The sequence below is a fragment of the Mus caroli genome, chromosome 17 (assembly GCF_900094665.2).
Source record: "Mus caroli chromosome 17, CAROLI_EIJ_v1.1, whole genome shotgun sequence".
Taxonomy (NCBI): Eukaryota; Metazoa; Chordata; class Mammalia; order Rodentia; family Muridae; genus Mus; species Mus caroli.
The window spans coordinates 23443649-23463643 of NC_034586.1; the positions used below are offsets into that span (position 1 = coordinate 23443649).

The 19995-nt window shown below is 48.9% G+C and overlaps 1 protein-coding gene across 1 annotated transcript in view; it reads right to left on the minus strand.

Moving 5' to 3' along the window:
• The window catches only part of Nudt3 (nudix hydrolase 3), a 46904-nt gene that overhangs the window by 16939 nt on the left and 9970 nt on the right, over positions 1-19995 (minus strand). Inside the window, exon 2 of the mRNA XM_021186548.2 lies at positions 3220-3330. Within this exon, the coding sequence (XP_021042207.1) occupies positions 3220-3330 (111 nt within the window). The remainder of the gene's footprint in view (positions 1-3219; positions 3331-19995) is intronic.

Consider the following 19995-nt stretch of genomic DNA (forward strand, 5'->3'; position numbering starts at 1 on the left):
CGCAGGCCTGAGGCCAATCTGGAAGATATTGGCACATGGATGTCCGCAGGCCTGAGGCCAATCTGGAAGATATTGGCACATGGATGTCCGCAGGCTTGAGGCCAATCTGGTCTACATATAAATTCTATGACAGCCAGGGCTACATAATAGATAGAGTAGACCTTGTCTCAAAAAACAAACAAAAATTGTTTTTTAGCTGGACATGGTGGGAAATGCCTTTAATCCCAACATTTGAGAAACAGAAGCAGGCAGAGGCAGGTGTGGAAGAATCTTGTCTACATAGTGAATTCCAGGCCAGCCAACACTACATAATGAGGCCCTGCCTCAGAAACAACAAATGTGTGAGCCAGGTGTGCTAGCACACACCTTTATCCCAGCACTCAAGAGGCAGGTGGATCTCTGGGAGTTCCAGGCTAGCCTGGTCTACAGAGTAAGTTCCAGGACAGCTAGGACTCTATACAGGAAAAACCCTGTCTCAAAACAAAGCAGGCAAAACACAGCAAATGTGCATGGGTATGAATGTTTTCCTGAGTGTAGTGTGTGCCTGCTCAGTGGCCAAGGAGGCCAGCAGGAGGCCTCAGAATGCCTGTGGCTGGAGCCATGGGCAGCTGTGCGCAGCAACGGTGCTGGGAACAGAACCCCACTTCTTTGGAAAGCAGCCAAATCCATCCTGCCAGCCCCTGATGCCAATGAGCTGGGATATGTATTTATTTACATATTACTTCCTCTCCTAAAAGTGGGAGGCCGAGGAAGATGGCCATGCTCGCTCTCCTGTCCATCCACAGCCCTACAGTACTCAAGCCCATGCTACCTAAGCCGGAGGAGCTCAGCAAAGGGGTCTACACGAGGACAGAGGAACTCTAGAACCCGCCAAGACAGCACTGTCCACAAGTGTGGAAGTATGCGAGGCTGTCTGAGGCTTCTGTGATGATGGCGGGCATATGACAGTGGTGACTGGCAGGCACACAGTAGGAAAGGACCAAGACTCAAGACTGGGAGAGGCAATAGAACAACGGGTCGTCTGAGCCTTTCAGATTATAGTTTTTATCTATTTGTCCTCCCCATCAGGTGCAGATCCGCAGTGAATTCTATCCCGTTTTCCCAGCCCTCAGACTCAAGCCCATGTGATGATCCAGACAACGGCTCCCAGGAGCTGATGGAGGCACTTGGCCGCTACACCTCACTTCCCTTGTAGTCAGCAGGGCCAGCAGAGAAGGACGCAGAGATGACCATAGAAATCACTGCTCGTAGGAATTTTTGACCTGCTCAGAGCCCCCCATGAGCAGTTGGCGGGCTCAAATCTCATTAGGTTAAGAAAAGGATTTGCTAAGGAATAAGAACAGCTCTCAGAATCACTGACATAGGAGACAGAGCTGCAGGCCAAGGTTCCACAATCAAGTCCCTAAAACACACTTTACAATAGGACTGCCAAGGTGGCTGTCACCTCTTAGATGGGCCAGGAAGGAGCCAAACAAAAGCCAGAGAAACAGCCAAAGCAGGGAGTGGACAACCAAAATAAATAAATAAATAAATAAAATTAAATTAAAATTAAAAAATATTTTATTGATTGGTCTCTTATTATTTATTGACCTAGTTTGCTTACTTGTGGGGCAGGAGCTGCCTGCCTTTGTCTCCTAAGTTATAGGATTAAAGGGGTTTATTGATTTTTAGAGAGGGTCTTGATATGGAACTCAATTCACTATGCAAACAAAGCTAGCCTGAAACTTACAGTGATCCTCCTGCCTCTGCCCCCAGTGCTGGGATTATGAACATGAAACACTACATCAGCTGATAACTCTGAAGAGGCTTGGAAAGCCAAGCCACACAGCAGGCTCTGTGAGCCGGGCGGGCAGCCAAGCCACACAGCAGGCTCTGTGAGCCGGGCGGGCAGTCAGGCTACACAGCAGCAGGCTCTGTGAGCCGGGCAGGCAGTCAGGCTACACAGCAGGCTCTGTGAGCCGGGCAGGCAGCCAGGCTGGGCACAAGCTGCTCTGAGCCCAGATCTCTCCTCCAATAAGGAGACCTGAGGCAACCGTGCAGCCCCTGTGCTTGCTGAGGGTGAGATGGGACAAGGAGGGTCAGGGTCAGGCTGCTACCATACAGGGACAGACAACAGCCAAAGGACAGTAGGACGACAAGGGAGGCTGAGGTGGGCATGGCCACTGCCCACAGGTGTCACGGTCCCCTACAGCCAGGGCAAGAGGGACAGAGCCTCAAAAACACTCTAGGTAAGAGACTCTTGGGGCTTCAGCAAGAGCCCGACTGACGGAAATGGCAGGCAGGTCTCTGCAGCTCAGGCTGCCTCTAACTCTCTCTGCTGCCTCCACTTCTTAGTGCTGGGATTACAGGCCTGTACCAGGATCCCAGTTGCCCTCAAGACTCAGGAATTCGAGGTCACAAACTGTACAAATTGGGCCACAGCCTAGTCCCAAGAACCTTTCTGTTTGGTTTTGTGGAACTAGAGTTGCCCCCGCACATGTTAGACAAGAACCTGACCACTGAAGTGTATTCTCGGGCCCTTAGTGTCCTCAATGCTACTTCACATCAGGCTTAACTCCCACTAGAACAAGCAAATACATTTTTAAAAACGACTAACTACGCGTGCCAAGGAAGCTCATGGGGATGAGAGAAGCAGCTGCTCTTCACACGTCCTCGGCAAGGCTGCACTAGCAGAGCTGACTGCTGGGCCCTGCAGGCTGGAGTGCTCCTTCCTCTTGCCTTCCACTCTTGGCCTCTCTCTCCCTTAGACCGTAAGCTCTTCTTTTCAGAGAGAGAATCCCTGGAGCCTGAACGTGGGTCTTGGGCATGCTAGGGAAGCGTCTTCCACTAAGCCACATCCCAGCCCTCCAGTGCACACAGTATGACCTCTCCAGCCATACCAAAACCAGCACTGTCTCAGTAGCCATGGCAACAGGTCTCCCCTCCGCAATGTAACTGAGAACGAGCTTCCCCAAGCAGCTGCCTCCTCTTAGCACTGACATTTGATCTGTGACAAGTACCAGAGGTGATGCTGGAGGAGAGCCACAAGAAGTCACAAAGGCCTGACAGGTGTCACTAGACACCACCACTATTGACAGCTTCCTCCTGCAGGGAATGGGGACAAATGCTGTCATGTCACAGCACTGTAACTGTGAGTGCTGTCTTTCAGGGTGACGAGGACACCACTCCAGGGTCTGAGATGGGGACAGCAGCACCTCAGGACAGGCCATCAGCACGTACCTCCTCACACACTTCCCGGACAGCTGCCACACTTGGCTCCTCCTCAGGCTCCATGCCTCCTCCAGGGACAATCCATCGGTCTGGATGGCGGCTACTGCTCACGAGCAGCACCTGAAGTCAGAGGTCACAGGGAGGTCACATTCAAGAAGATATTCACAAATCAGTGCAAACAGAACAAGTGCCACAGTAACTAAGAACGGGCTCTTGTTTACACCTCCAAATAACTTTACAGGGTAGCACCTGGTGCTGGAACAGCAGGCACTGCGCCCAGGACGTGCCAAGGGCATCTTCTGAGAACAACCAAGGGCTGTGGGCTTTGCACTCCCCTCCACTCGGCTGTCTGTCTGTCTGTCTCACCTTCTCTTCCATCCTCTCCTTTTTCCTAAAATGAGCCTGGAAAAGCAGCAAGGGAACCAGGAGTGAGGTCGCTGCCGGCTGTGGACACCGCCACAGGTCACACAAGTGTCCAGCCTGCAGTGCACTCACAAAGCTGAGGTCCTCTGGGCGCCTGCGCCGTGGAAGTCCTTCTGTTACTCAAGTGCTATGGCAGCCGATGACACAAGGCCTTACTGACTTTATGTTTGAGATGTACACCTTATGTGCACGGAATACGTCTGTGCGCCAGCTGCATGACGGCCAGAAGAGGAGCTGGGGTCCCTACAGCTCCAACTACAGATGGCTGTGATCTGCCATGAGTTTGCCAATCAAACCAGAGTCTTCGGGAAGGCAGCCAGTACTCCTAACTGCTGAGCCATCTCTCCAGCCCTAGAGTTGTTTTTTTTTGTTTTGTTTTTTTTAAAGATTTATGTATTATTATATCTAAGTGGGGCTTTTGTTCTTCTTGGTTTATAGATTGAAAGGATTGTTCATCATGACAAGGAAGCTGTGTGGTCCCACACCCATGCAAGCAAAAGGCACCGCATTAATATCTCTGTGAGTCAGAAAACAGAGGCCCATGTCCGGAAGGTTCTCAACCCCAAAACAGTCCCCAGCAGCTAGCACTGATGTGAACCATGCACCTGGAGGAGCTTCTGCACTGACCCCCCCTCTATACTAAAGGATACGGAAATATACTGAAATCATACCCTCCCTCTATACTAAAGGATATGGAAATATACTGAAATCATACCCTCCCTCTATACTAAAGGATACGGAAATATACTGAAATCATACCCTCCCTCTATACTAAAGGATACGGAAATANCATACCCTCCCTCTATACTAAAGGATACGGAAATATACTGAAATCATACCCTCCCTCTATACTAAAGGATACGGAAATATACTGAAATCATACCCGCCCTCTATACTAAAGGATACGGAAATATACTGAAATCATACCCGCCCTCTATACTAAAGGATATGGAAATATACTGAAATCATACCCTCCCTCTAAAGGAAGCAGAGCAGAGTAACTAATACAGGCCTACCCAAGCCATCTCTGCTGGTGTCAGCTTCACCAAGGACTGCTTTGCTTCCTAGACTTGCCCTGATCACCACCGGTGGAGTGCTTTGCCTGCATGTATGTGTGCATCACATTGGTACCTAGTGCCTGCACAGTCCAGAAAAGGGAATCATTTTGGCTGGAGAAATGGCTCAGCAATTAAGGGGCCTGCTCTTCCAACCCACCTCTTACAGAACCTGGGTTCAATTCCTAGCATCCACAGGGCAGCTTACAGAAGTCTGTAACTCCAGTTCCAGGAGATGCAAAACTCTATTCTAGTTTTCTGTGGGCACCGCATGCACATACAGGCAGGCAAAACATGTACTCACATAGAATAAAAATTAGAATTTTGCTGGGCAGTGGTGGCGCACACCTGTAATCCCAGCACTTGGGAGGCAGAGGCAGGCGGATTTCTGAGTTCGAGGCCAACCTGGTCTACAGGTTAGTTCCAGGATAGCCAGGACTGTATAGAGAAACCCTGTCTCGAAAAACAAAACAAAACAAAACAAAAAATTAGAATTTTAAAAGGGGAGGCATCAGATGCCCTGAAACTGAAATAAGAATAAGAAGCACTTAGGAGCCACCACGTAGGGGCTGGGAACTGAACCCAGGACCTCTGGAACAACAGCCAGTGCTCTTAACTGCTGACCTTCTTTCCAGCCCCTCTGAGGACTTTACTAATATGGTCATATCATAATTGACTTCACTGGCCTTCTTGTTCATTTCTTTTCTATTTGGTTTTTGGTGCTGGAGTCCAAAACCAAGCTCCTCTGTGTGCTGAGTCCTGGCTGAGCAACCTATCATTGAGTCACGGCCCCAGGCTTCTGGACAGAGACCTTGGGCACTTCCAGCTTTCCTTTTACAGAAGCCATTTCCCAGATGTGAATACAGCAGACTCCATACCCACCCAGCTAATCCTCACAGGCAACGGGGAGCTTGCTGTGCAATACCATGGCTTAGTTGCTTTTCTATTGCTATGAAGACATACCATGACTAAGGTCACTTATAAAAGAGAACACTCAATTTGAGGCTCACAATCCCAGAGAGAGACAGAGACAGACAAAACCAGAGACAGACAGACAGAGACACGCAGAGAGGCAGACAGACAGCGAGTGCACTTATACTACCTAAGGATGGTGTGGGCTTCACCCCCAGTGAGGCAACCCTCCCCACAAGGCCACACCCCCTAACTCTCCCCACAAGGCCACACCCCCTAACTCTTCCCACAAGGCCACACCCCCTAACTCCCAGCAAGCAACATTTGACAACACAGGCCTATGGTGGCAGCCTCGCTCGGCCACTGTATGTGGCTTGCTCTGGAAAGTCTCCATGCCATGGCCCCTGCTTGTGGTACTACCTCCACAATGGCAGAGCCTTCTGATAAGTTCTGGCTGGCAGAATTCTTGAGGGACATGCCCATGAAGGCTCTGCTACCCAAATCTGACCTGTGTGCTCAGCTTTAATCCAGAGTACTGTGGAGAGCGTCGGCCACCATGTGCTCCAGCCATCTGTCCCTGTGTGGACTATTCCCACCTGTGAGGATTCCCTGTCAAGTACGGGGTCACAGTAATACGAAGGAGACAGCTGGATGCGACCACTAACCCTGACCATACCAGTTTGTGTGAAGATGAGGAGGATGTTACAAGTGCGGGCCGGACATCCCGGCGGCTGGCAGCCTTGCCTGCTGGCTATTCTTGAGGGGGTTAAGAAAACCAGCCTGCCAAGCGGCAGCGTGGACGGTGAACACTTAAATTACACGCCAACCTTAAATCTGAAAGCAACATGAACTATAGAGCAAGTTCCAGACCAGCCTCTGGCAAGAGCCTGTCTCAATCAGAGAGAGCCAAAGGGGCACACTGACAGAAAGGGGCTGCCTAGGAAAATGTCATTCTATATGTTCGCAAAGGAGGCCCAGCGACAACTCCAGCTGATGGAGCTCAACACTGTCCACATGGTGCTGGTCCGCAGGTGCACAGGACTAAAGACTGAAGGACGGGGGCTGGTGAGATGGCTCAGTGGGTAAGAGTACCAACTGCTCTTCTGAAGGTCCTGAGTTCAAATCCCAGCAACCACATGGTGGCTCACAATCACCCATGAGATCTGACGCCTTCTTATGGTAATCTGAAGACAGCTACAGTGTACTTACGTATAATAATAAACAAATCTTAAAAAAAAAGGGAATGTAGGCCCTCTGCTGAGGGATGGAAGCTACAGCACCGAGGGACGTTGGTCCAGGCTACACAGGCCGCAAAGGCCAAAGCCACCACGGGCCCCCAGACACCAGACCCAGAACTAACTACAGAATTTGGGTGGCTCTCCTGGGTCCAGTCTCCATGACAATCCTGCTGCTGGCTCACGCTGGCAATGTGCACTGTCACCAGACACTGGAAGTCTGTAACACTCGGTTTATATCCTCGCCCTGCACTGTTTTGCTTTGTTTTTGGCCCTCGGGACCGAGCCTTCAGGCTCTACTACTGAGCGGCATCTTCCTGCTAAGGGTGAACTTTAGAACTGTGATTGCAGTGGTTAAGACTTGAGACTAGTCAGGAGGAACTAAATTCATTTACATTATAAAGATGGCTATGGTGACCATGGGCCATGGGGGACATGGGCAGAACAGTCTGAGACTACAGGCTCCTGCTTGGTCCCTGGCTTGCATTACAGTATCAAAGACTGGGAGGGCCTTGCCTTCAGCATTAACTCATAAGGACAGGCCTTTCATGCTCTAACCTGTCTGTCTCTATTTCCTGTATTCTCTGCTTCCTGGGTCATTGGTGTGTGAGGGCCAACAGTCCTCACCACAGACAGCCCCTGCCCCACCTGCTGTGACAGCCCATAATCTACATCAACAAAGTCAACTTTCCCTCCCAGAAATTATTTCAGTCAGGCCTGTGAACTGAGAGGCTACACTCTCCAGGCTTCACTAAGTTCCAGGACCCCTCCAGGGCCACACCACCACTACTATAACGATACACACGGTCAGCAGGGTGTGGTGGCACACACCTTTAGTCCCAGCAATGGGGAGGCAGAGACCAGCAGACCTCTGAGTTTGAAGCCAGCCATGGCTACTGTTACCTGGGTCATTTCCCAAGTTAACCCTGCTTAGTGATTCTCATCACCTACTGGCATTTAAACACTTCCACATGAGGAGGGCAGCTGTGCAAGAGACCCCTAAAGGGAAGGAAATCAGGGCACATTTACCCATGCGCCTGCAGTACTGAGACACAACGACCCTGTGTGCCAGCTACGATGGAGAAGGAAGCAGGCTTGTCACTTAGGGTAAGGAGCATGCTCAGCTGCTATGGGAGATTAGGGCATCTTGGCAGTGCGACAGGGCCCCAAAATAGATGCATTCAGTACATATACAGGAGAGGTCTGAGCGGCACCTATTTTTAGTAATGGCATGCTTACAACTTTTACACATCCAGGTGAAAATTAATCCAGCCAACAGCCTTCAGAAGTGACTGCTGCTCCCACACACTCTCAGAGCCCAGGACTCTGGACATACCCTGTAACCTACTTCAACTGGACATCAAGAATTAAGGAAGAGAGGGCTGGTGTGATGGCCTAACTGGCAGAGAGAGATAGGCCAGCACTTGCTGAGCAAGCTTGCCGATCTGAGTCAGACCCTGGGGACCCACATCAACAGCAGGGCACAGCGGTGCCTATCTGTAATCCCAGCTTTCCTAGAGCGAGAGGAACAGAGACAGACAGTAAACCTGACCACAGCAGAGCTTCACTGTACTGCAGCATGAGAAAGAACGAGAAACTGAGCACTGAGGCACACACCACATATGGACGAACAGGTGCACAGACGATGATGATGGTGATAACGATGATGATGATGATAGTAGTAATGTTTCTGGAAATTTACCCCTTGGCTGGCCTAGAATTTGAGACACAGACAAGCTAGACCCAAACTCACAAAGCTCCACCTGACTCTGCCTCCCAAGCACTGGGATTTAAGATGTGCACCACCATGCCTGGTTCAATAAATTAAAAAAAAAAAAATTGAAGTAGGATGACAAACATATTTCAAATTATTGTAGATGTTCATTTTGTTTTGTTTCTGTTCTTCAAGACAAGGTTCCTCTAGGTAGGCTTAGCTTTACAGAGGAGGCTGGTCTGAACCTGAGGCCGGCCTGCCTCCTGAGTGCTGGCATCAAAGGAGTGCGCACGCCACTACTGTCCTGCAGGCACAGACTGTAGCTATGACTGAAGCTGAAGGATTAAGTTCCTGCTCTCTTCTAGCAACTACACTTGCTTGGTCCTCGGCACTATACAATCTCCCACGTCACTTTTCATTTCCAACTCCTGGTCACCAAGTGCTTTCCCTCCTGTACATTTACATTTCTTAGGACTTTTAATTCTGCATATGCATGTGCTCTATGCAGGGGATACTTTGGTGCACATGTATCCATGGAGCCAGGAGAGGGCATCCAATTCCCTGGAGCTGAACTCCAGGGTGGTGGGTAGGAAGCCTGAGCTCACACTCTGCCTGTCCCTCTCCCTCTCCCTAGCTGAGGGCTGGCTGGGAAACCAACTCTGGTTCTCTTGATTTGTAGGTGGATGTACTGTGTCTGTATTGGAGCCTAAGGAGGAGGTCAAAGGTGGGCACCAGATCCCTGGATCTGTGACTGTGAGAGAGTGAGAACCACCATGTGTGTGGGGTGGGGGTTGGGGGCTAGGAATCAAAACCAGGTCCTCTGCAAGAGCCACCTCTCCAGCATCTCTCCCTATAAAGTCACCAGCCTTCAGATAGTCACAGCTGAGTCTTGGTTACTCTGCATGGCCAAGTGTGATCTTAAAAGTGCGTATGAAACACACTCACGTCAAATCAATCAGTAAAGGACTGGCAGGGCCCGATGCTGACAAGTGACTTATTTCCAGACTTTTACATTGGCAAAGATAACAAGGTGCTTGCGTGTAAGCCTTGGATGGAATGTAAGCTTTAGAAAGAAGAGACTCTAAACCCTGTGAGATAAGCCTGGAAAAAAAAATATGCAATAAGCCCTCTGCAAAAAAAAGTAAAAGTTGCCTAACTGCACTTCTGAGAGGAATCTCTAGCAGTCAAATTCAGAGAGAAAGGCAGCTGCCCAGGGCTCTGAAGTTAAGGATTGACTGGGAGGGTACAAGGTTCTTGCGTGGGACATAGAAGGGAGTTGTCCTGCAGCTGGCAGTGGATACTGGCTACAGAACTGTGTGGCTGTAATGAAAGCTGCAGAGCTTTTACAATAAAAATTTTATATTGTGTATATCTTGCCACAATTTTAAAGCATTTAAAATAAATTAGGAAGTTTGTACTATCATGCTTTACCAAATAAATAAAAAGATTAGGGGCTGGTGAGATGGCTCAGTGGGTAAGAGCACCCGACTGCTCTTCCGAAGATCCAGAGTTCAAATCCCAGCAACCACATGGTGGCTCACAACCATCCGCAACGAGATCTGGCGCCCTCTTCTGGAATGTCTGAAGACAGCTATAGTGTACTTACATATAATAAATAAATAAATCTTTAAAAAAAAAAAAAAAAAAAAAGATTAACTGAAGTACCACCTGGAATGACCATGTAGTTTTAAACCGCCTGGCGAGTATGATTCCCGGGTGAGGCTGCCCTCGCCTCACTCCTGCTCCCTTGATGTACACTGTGCTCCAACCCTAAAGGACCCGGCACCCCAACCCGACTGTCAGCAGGACCGGTGCTCGCACACACTGACTCAGGTAAAAACCAGACCAACAACTCATTGCAGCGAGCATTTCCATGGAAAGCTGTCTGGGCAACAGGTTTGCGGCGTGACACACGGAAGCTTCCAATGCCACTACAGTAAACGACTAGGAGATGAAATGAAGGGAAGATGGAGAAGGGAGCGGCGAGGGAGGGGAGCGGAGCTCAGGCAGAGCCCACAGCTGTGACTATGGGAGAGAGAAGGATTGACCGAGGAGCAGATCGTTATCCAGTAGAGTGGGCAGGACGGCGGGCGTACAGCAGCCTGGAGCTTGAGTGGATCCAGCCCCCAACAAGCTGCCCGGCAGCACTATTTCCCTGAATAGGAACAAGATGTTTGAGAAGAAGGACAACGGTCCATTTATCGGATTGGACCGCCTCAAAAGACCTCCATAGCCTGTACCTCGGCAGAGAACCTTGTAGGTCTCAGCAGTCCCCACTGCCACTGGAGACCATGTGGACGCTCATGCTCCATGCTGTGGCCAGGAACCACACGGAAGGTGAGGATCCGTGCTCCCTCTCGCATTGCAGACTGTGAAGGGCAAGGAAGCCATTCCTGCGGTGCTATCGAAGACTGAACATGCAGTTGAGAAAGATGAATATAAAGGGCTTCTGGGAACAACAGCCTTCACCCACTGCACTCCCCCAAAACTTGACAGCCTCGAGAGAAAGCCATCAAGGATAACTCCACCGAGGCAGCTCTGGCAGGAGCGCAGGTGTCTGTTGGGGCGCCAGGGCATGGACACTGGAGTTTAATAAGCATGCTCCAGTCAGCATGTGAACAGTATCAAATGCCCCCCCCCTTATTATTCTAGCGGGGAGGCGGCCATGGGAGAGGGACGGCGTATGAGGACTAGGAGGCAAGTGCATAAGGGTGCATGCTGTGAGGGTTTAAAGAATCAATAAAAATATTACGTTAAAGGAGAGTGTGGCCCAGCGAATCCTGTGCGTGCTTCCCCACTCCCCACGTGCTCTGCAGCCCAGAGTCCCTCAGAATCCAGCAGCTGCTTTCCCGCCCAGGCCACACAGACAAGGGCAGTTCGCCTAATTACCATACCCTGCAACAGGCCTATAAACACATCTATTAAATACTGCTCATAGTCTGGCCTTTTTCTAAACAAAGCCACCCAGTCTATGACAGTGTTTCTGAGCTTGGTTATCTGCAAGCAGAGGCCTTGGTTTTGTTCAAAAGGGCCCAAGAAGCCAATGCTTGGTGGCGCACGCCTTTAATCCCAGCACTTGAGAGGCAGAGGCAGGCAGATTTCTGAGTTTGAGGCTAGCCTGGTCTACAGAGTGAGTTTCAGGACAGCCAGGGCTACACAAAGAAACCCTGTCTCGAAAAAAACAAACAAACAAACAAACAAAAACCAAAACAAAACAAAGCAAAACAAAAAAAGAAGCCGATGCTTAAAAAAATCTTACTGCCTGGTGCAGTAGGGCACGCACGCCTTTAATCCTAGCACTCAGGAGGCAGAAGTAGCTGGATCTCTGTGAGTTCTAGACCAGCATGGGCTACAGAGAAGCCCAGGGCTATCTCAAAACAAAACAAAAAGTTGTTGAATAATCTATGACTGTAAGACTTCCAAAAGAAATCTTAATAAGATAATATATCTATATTAGGCTGGAAAATGGCTTAACTGGATGCAGACCTTGCCAAGTAAGCCTGAAGACCCGAATTTAAGCTCTCTCTCTCTCTCTCTCTCTCTCTCTCTCTCTCTCTCTCTCTCACACACACACACACACAAGAAAAAGAAAAATAGAAAAAAAAGAAAAGGGAAAGGGGAGAAAAAGCACGGCTAGGCTGGAAAGACAGCTCAGCAGTTAAGAGCACCCACATGACAGCTGACAACTGTCTGTAACTCCAGTTCTAGGGGATCCAATGCCGTTTTCTGGCCTTCAAAGGCACCTGGTATGCACGTGGTGCACAGATATATCTGCAGGCAAAACACTAAGTCTTAAAAAATTAAAAATTAAAAATGTACAGTAGTCAGTGTTTGTAATCACAGAACTGAGGAGACAGCTAGGGCTCCCAGACTATCCAGTCTTGTCTCATTGGAGAATTCCAGGCCAGGAGAGACCTTGTGACCTTGTTTTTTTTTTTGTTTTTTTGTTTTTGTTTTAAAGGTAGGCTAGAGAGATGGCTTAGTGAATAAACTATATACCACACAATTTGGAATCCCAGAACCCACATTAAAAAGTTACATGGGGGCTGGAGAGATGGCTCATCGATTGGGAGCACTGACTGCTCTTCCAGAGGTCCTGAGTTCAAATCCCAGCAACCACAGGTGGCTGACAACCATCTGTAATGGATCCGACTCCTCTACATGCAGCTAGAGCAGTCACACATAAAGCCAACAAATCTTAGTAGCGGGCATCTGTAACCCACCAGGTGTACAGTAAGATGAGGCCTAAGCAGGAGAATTCCCGGAAACTGGTAGGCCAGGAAGCCTGGTATGGGCATGCTCAGCAAGAGAGCCTGCCTCTACACAAAGTGCACGGGGAGGAAGGACACCCTGAGGATGGCCATTCCGGGAGGGAGTCACTGAGCCCTCACGGGGAAGCTGCTGCTGTCAGCTCTATCAGAGTGCAGAGCTGGCTGCAGAAATCACAGATGTTCCATGGCCTGACCACACAGGGCTGTTGCTGTGGCTGCACAGACACTCCCTCCAGGACTCAACACTGAGGACAGAACAGGAGAGATGTCCTGAGGCCCTAGGACCAGTCTCAACCACAAGGAAACCTGGGAGGTTCTCTGTGGAAAAGAGCGTCAACCGGAGAGCAGTGTCTGAGATTTCAAGGACTCCAGCTCCATACTGACAGCTCATAACTCCAGGGATCCTACACCTCTGGATCGACGCTTAAATATTAAAATATAAGAGCCGGGCGTGGTAGCGCACGCCTTTAATCCCAGCACTCGAGAGGCAGAGGCAGGCAGATTTCTGAGTTTGAGGCCAGCCTGGTCTACAAAGTGAGTTCCAGGATAGCCAGGGCTATACAGAGAAACCCTGTCTTGAAAAACAACAACAAAAAAAATTTTTTAATTAAATAAAATAAATAGCCAGGCACAGTGGCACAGACCTAATCCCAGCACTTGGGAGGCAGAGGCAGGTGGATCTTTAAAAAAAAATCGACAATAACAAAAAACCACCAAACCAAACTTTTCTTTTTTCTCTCTCTTTTTTTTTTTTTTTTCGAGACAGGGTTTCTCTGTATAGCCCTGGCTGTCCTGGAACTCACTCTGTAGACCAGGCTGGTCTTGAACTCAGAGATCTTCCTGCCTCTGCCTCCCAAGTGCTGGGATTAAAGGCGCGTGCCACCACAGCCACGCTATTTTTTTTAACGTCTACTAATGATCTGAGCCTAACACTTCAGTGGTTAGAGTGCACGCCGAGCCTGCATAAGCCCCTCCGTTCAATCCCCAGCACTGAGAAGACAGCCTATAACCACTTTTATGTTTTCTTTTTTTTTTTTTTTTTTAAAGATTTATTTATTTATTATATGTGAGTACACTGTAGCTGTCTTCAGACACTCCAGAAGAGGGCGCCAGATCTCATTACAGATGGTTGTTAGCCACCATGTGGTTGCTGGGATTTGAACTCTGGACCTTTGGAAGAGCAGTCGAGTGCTCTTACCCACTGAGCCATCTCACTAGCCCAGCAATTAGAGTTCTTTTTTTTTTTAAAGATTTATTTATTTATTATATGTAAGTACACTGTAGCTGTCTTCAGACACTCCAGAAGAGGGCGCCAGATCTCATTACAGATGGTTGTTAGCCACCATGTGGTTGCTGGGATTTGAACTCTGGACCTTTCGAAGAGCAGTCGAGTGCTCTTACCCACTGAGCCATCTCACCAGCCCCCACTTTTATGTTTTCAAAGAAAATATATGATTGCTGAAAAATTCTACAAAACAAGTCTGCCATACCCAACAGGTACAGAGGCTGTAACACAGGGACAATCTCCGAGATTGTTATTGATTTTCTACTAGGAAAAAAATCTATACCAGATCCTTTCTGAAATCATTAACAACAGCCTCAATTCAGGAAGCCGTAGCGACTTTTAGGTGATGTCTGATACTCTTTCAGCACACACTGCACACCCATCCAATGAAAACAAGACTTCTCCCCAGCACTGAGGGTAAGAGGCAGAAAGTGGACAATGGTTATTTTTGTTTTGTTTGCTTTTGTAAATTCTTCTGAGAAAGGCTGTCTTAGTGTGGATTTCCTTGCTGTGAACAGACACCATAACCATGACAACTCTTATAAAGAACAACATTTAGCCGGGTGAGGTGGCGCACACCTTTAATCCCAGTACTTGGAAGGCAGAGGCAGGTGGAATTCTGAGTTTGAGGCCAGCCTGGTCTACAGAGTGAGTTCCAGGACAGCCAGGGCTATACAGAGAAACCCTGTCTCCAAAAACCAAAAATAAAACAAAAACAACATTTAGTCGGGGCTGGCTTGCAGGTTCAGAGGTTCATGGCAGCGTGCAGCCTTGAACTCACAACCCTGCTGCCTCAGTGTCCCAAGTATGAGGATTAGAGGCACAGACCCACCTTGTCTAACATGGTAAATGGAATGCTAACCTTATGGCTTTGAGACAGTGTCTCAAGTAGCTCAAGCTAGCTTTTAAACTCACTGTTGCAGCCGAGAACCCTGGATTCTGGACCCTCCTGCTCCACGCCCCAGGTGTGAACTACAGGTGTGAGTTACAGGTGTGCACTAGGCCCTATGTCTTTACAAGGTGCTGAGACTCGGCCCAGGGCTCTGTGTATGAGAGGCAAGCATTTTACTGACTGAGCTCCATTTCCAGCCCAAAGGACAGTAATTTTCTTTTTTTTTTAAGATTATTTATTTATTTATTTATTTATTTATTTATTTATTATATGTAAGTTCACTGTAGCTGTCTTCAGACGCACCAGAAAAGGGCATCAGGTCTCATTATGGGTGGTTGTGAGCCACCATGTGGTTGCTGGGATTTGAACTTCGGACCTTCGGAAGAGCAGTCGGGTGCTCTTACCCACTGAGCCATCTCACCAGCCCAAGAACAGTAATTTTCAAAGATAATTTGTTAAATGTCACATAAAATTTTACAAATGCACACTTTGTGAGATGGGAAAAAACAGTAATTATTGTGATTAACAACACTACCAAATTTTGTGATGTAAAGACGTTACTAACAGCAGAGAGAAATGTTGAAATATTCATTTAAATTTTTCACCTATTCTTTTATTAAGAGGCAGCACCTCACTCTGCAGCCCAGGCTGGAGCTCACTGCAGCTCAGTGCAGCTTGCACAGTGGGGCTTCTGACTCAGGCTCTTGGGCTCTGGGATTACAGAACTAAGTCAGCACAGCACACTCCAGAGAATAGGAAACCAGAGAGCAAACCACAGAGAACAGGGAAATCAGATTACTTTTTAACATTTTATATAAAATCTTCGTACACGTAGGTCTGTATATTAGAGGTGTGTCTGGTGCTCTTGGAGGCCAGAGAGGACATGAGTTATAGACAGCTGTGAGCCTGCAGGAGCTGGGGATTGAACCCAGATCCTCTTAAAACGCAGCCAGTTCTCTTACCTTCTGAGCCATCTCTCTAGTCCTGTAAATCATTCTCCACCTGCTTAATGAGCGCAAAGCCAATAAAAGCAGGTACAGAATTTAGACTAGAAAAGAACCATTATGATAGGTTCTGAGGCCCCATTAAAACACATATAAACCGTTCACATGGTAAAACTACCTACCGACTGAGGAAGGGATGGATGTCTTCCTACACACTGGAGGACATTATCTAGAGACTAATCAGTACTGGCCTGATGGAACAGGGCACCATGCAGTGCCACAGAAGACCAGCCACACACAGGAGACATTTCAGAGCTCAAGTAGGTCACATCTGGTGGACTCATACGAGGATATTTTCTGAGCCAGTACTTCCGATGAGGCAGGAGGATCTCTAAGCTCAAGGCCAGTCTGGTGTACATAATGAGTTCTGGGCCAGTGAGAGCTGCATAGTCTTACCATGTCTCAGAAATAAAAATGGGGTCAGAGACAGCTCAGCAGTTAGAGCCCTGGCTGCTCTTGCAAAGGACCTGGGTTTGATTCCCAGTCCCTACCCTGTGGCTCACAGCTGTTTACAACTATGGTTCCAAGGGATGTGTCACCCTCTCTGACCTACCAGGGCACCAGGCTCAAATAGAGGACACAGATGTAAGCAAAATAGCCATACACATAAAATAAAACTGTTAATAAAACTAACTTGCTGTGACAAACATGAAGCCTATAATGGGAGAACTGAGAGTGAAGTGGGCTGCAACTCTATTTAGAGACTTGCCCAAAATGGCTGTTTCTGACAAATGCCCGACAGCTTCTGCCCACAGCATCCACACGCTGTTGCTGCTAGGATACGCCATCAGTACAAGCTTCTACTGCCAGAGCCCTGCACGCCGCGCTTGTGTGGCTGGGGCTGTGGTTAACACTGGCGTAGAGTCTACCTTAGAAATATATTTCTGTTCAAGCCTTTTCCACTTTACTTTTCAGCTCCTTTGCAGATTTGCCCAAAGAAAATGCCTATGCGCATTATCTTACCAGAAATAGCACCACAGACAGAGAGAGCCTTCTGGGTTTGTTTCCTGTCACGGAGTGGATGGGACAGGTCACAGATAACACTACCTCCAGCCTGACAGATTTAAAGACTGTCTAACCTCAGACCTCCCTCTCCAAAACAGAACTCCCTTTCAAAATAACGGGGGCAGAACCAGAACTCTTTCCCTTCTCTCCGTAAAGCACAGGGAATCTATCTTGTGTAGTTAGGCTGAGGACCTCCCTTCAGTGGGAGAGTGGAAACTGAAGCCTTCTAGCCATGTGCCACCTCAGGATCCACAGCGCTCCTGGGAGAGCACACATCATTCACTCACCTTTCAGTCATGGCCTTCCTGCCCCCAAACCTCTCATCCAGCATTTGTCCCTCGCACTCTGGACAGTTCTGTCCCTGTACTGATCAACTGACCACAGCAACAGGCCAGCTAACCTTTCCTGAGGCCTCGCCATGTCCCTGCAAGTCACTTACTTCTCTCTTCAGTGTCTCGGGGCCTCATAAACAGGAAGAGCTTCCAGGTGCGTTGCCTCACACCCCCATCCCAGCACCAGGGAGGCAGAAGATGGTGGGTCTCTGAGTTCAAGGACAGTCAGGACTACACAATGACATTTTGTCAAGACAAAAAGGAGGGAGGGGCCAGGCGTGGTGGCGCACGCCTTTGATCCCAGCACTCGGGAGGCAGAGGCAGAGGCAGGCGGATTTCTGAGCTCGAGGCCAGCATGGTCTACAAAGTGAGTNTCCAAAGTTCAAATCCCAGCAACCACATGGTGGCTCACAACCACCCATAATGAGATCTGATGCCCTCTTCTGGTGCATCTGAAGACAGCTACAGTATACTTACATAAAAATAAATAAATAAATAAATAAATCTTTAAAAAAAAAAACTGGGGAGGGAGGGAGGGAGGGAGGGAGGGAGGGAGGGGGGGAGGGAAATTCTTAGTCAGCTTCCACCTCCTCACCTCATACCATGCTCTGGTATCAGTTCCTAACCAGGAGCTAGCTCCCTCTCCAGCTCCCACAAGCTGTGACTAAATGGTATGTGCCACCGTGCCTGGCTTAAAACCATCATCTTGAAAGGACTCGGAATCACCTAGAAGGCACACCTCTGTGGCAGGCAGCATCCAGATGATTAACTGAGGCTGAAAGACCTTCCAAGAACGACCCAGACAGAAAGGGATCCCAGAAGAAGCAGTAGAGTGGCTGCCTTCCCCTGAGCAGCTTCCACATGTACTCAACAGCAGCCACATCTGGGGAGCATCCAGGCCTCCGGCTCTAGATTGGCACTGCTGAGGTAGAGCTTCACAGAGTAGGCACCTACTGGTCCTCTGCTTTCCCACGCAGCTACACCCCACTTCCCCAGAGCAGCCACTATGACACCCACTTCCCCAGAGCAGACAGCCACTGTGACACCCCACTTCTCCAGTGCAGGGACAACCACTGTAGACTCCCCAGCCCTGTGTGAGCCAATCAAACAAGCCCCCCCCCCCGTGTCTCCCCCGCTGCCCTGCCCACTCCACCTTCCTCCTGCGCATGGCTGGCTCTCCCTAAAACCCTGAGCACAGCCCTAGCTTCACCCACATCAACTGTCACAACAAATATCACTATTCAATCTAGCCTGACAAAATCCCAAGTTCTACATTTCCTCCAAAACTATCGCTCTTCTGAATTTCCATTTCTCTAGATTTGCACATTCTCGGTCTTCAGGCAGCTCTAAAAGGAGACAGTGAGTGCTGAGTGCGGAGGACAGGCTACGCTGGTCAGCCTCACTCTGCATGAGTGTCTGCTTAGCTTCCTCTGGATGCAGCTCCCTGCACAGAACCATTACTGCAGCAGTGTGCATTCGGTGACTGAGTTCGAGGCAAAAAGTCAAAGCACAGAATGGTGTTTTTGAGGGTTATTCTGTGGATGGTTTTAAAAGTGGCTGTGGCTGTGGGAAGGAGGGACATTTATCATGGGTATCTCTAGCCAACCCTTTCCTCAGAGCATCTTCTTTTTAGAGAAAGTCCATTCTGCCTTCCAGCCTAGACCTTTCTGCTTTCTCTGCTAGGCCAAGGAGGTATGTTGTTCTTTACCATCAACACTTCGAGCCAAGCAAGCTTCCAAGAACTGGGTATCCAGACCTGTGGATCTCCATGGCCTGGCTAGCCTAAGATTTTCTGCTTAGAATATTCTTGTTTTATTATAGTTTAATTTCTTTATTACATCTTTATTTCATGAGTGCTGGGCAAGCATTCACACAGTGGAGGGGAGAGGACAACTGTTTGAGATGGCTGTCCCAGCAGCCCAGTTCGGGTCTCCAGGCTTGGCGGTGACTTTGCCCACTGAGCCATCTCAGCAAACCAGGTATGCTCCCAACACAAGTGTCCACACTGCACCCCAGACTTAACACCACCCTGCAGGGCAATTTGTCCTCAGATTCTTCCAAATCCCTGTCAACATCACGCCCAGCACTTGGGAGGCAGAGGCAATCAGATCTCTGTGAGTTCCACATAGCGAGTTCCAGGACAGCCAGGGCTACAGAGAAACCCTTTCTTGAAAACAAAGCAAAACAAAAAGATTCCAGAATGTCAGCAGAAAGAGAACCCTCTGGCCTCGAGCCCTGCACCAGCAGGCTGACCGATCTAGTACAATGGCCCAGCACAAACCCTTCCTGATGGCAGAGTTTAACATCTGACAGAAATCCTGTGTCCTTTGGATTATCCAGTAAGATTCAGAGAAGTGGCTAAGCCTGGTGGCACATGTCTGTAATCTCAGCGCTCAGGGCACTGAAGACAGGAGAACTGACAGGACAAGGCTAGCCTGGGCTACATAAGGAGTTTGACAAAGCAGAACCATTTCAAATCTTCCCCAGCCCTGGGGCTAGAAGTGGCTCAGAACTCATGAGCACACACTGTTCTTCCAGAGACCCAAGTCTGATTTCCAGCACCTACATCCTGCAGCTCAGACACCGCAGCTCACAGACACCGGAGCTCACAGACACCGCAGCTCACAGACACCGCAGCTCACAGACACCGCAGCTCA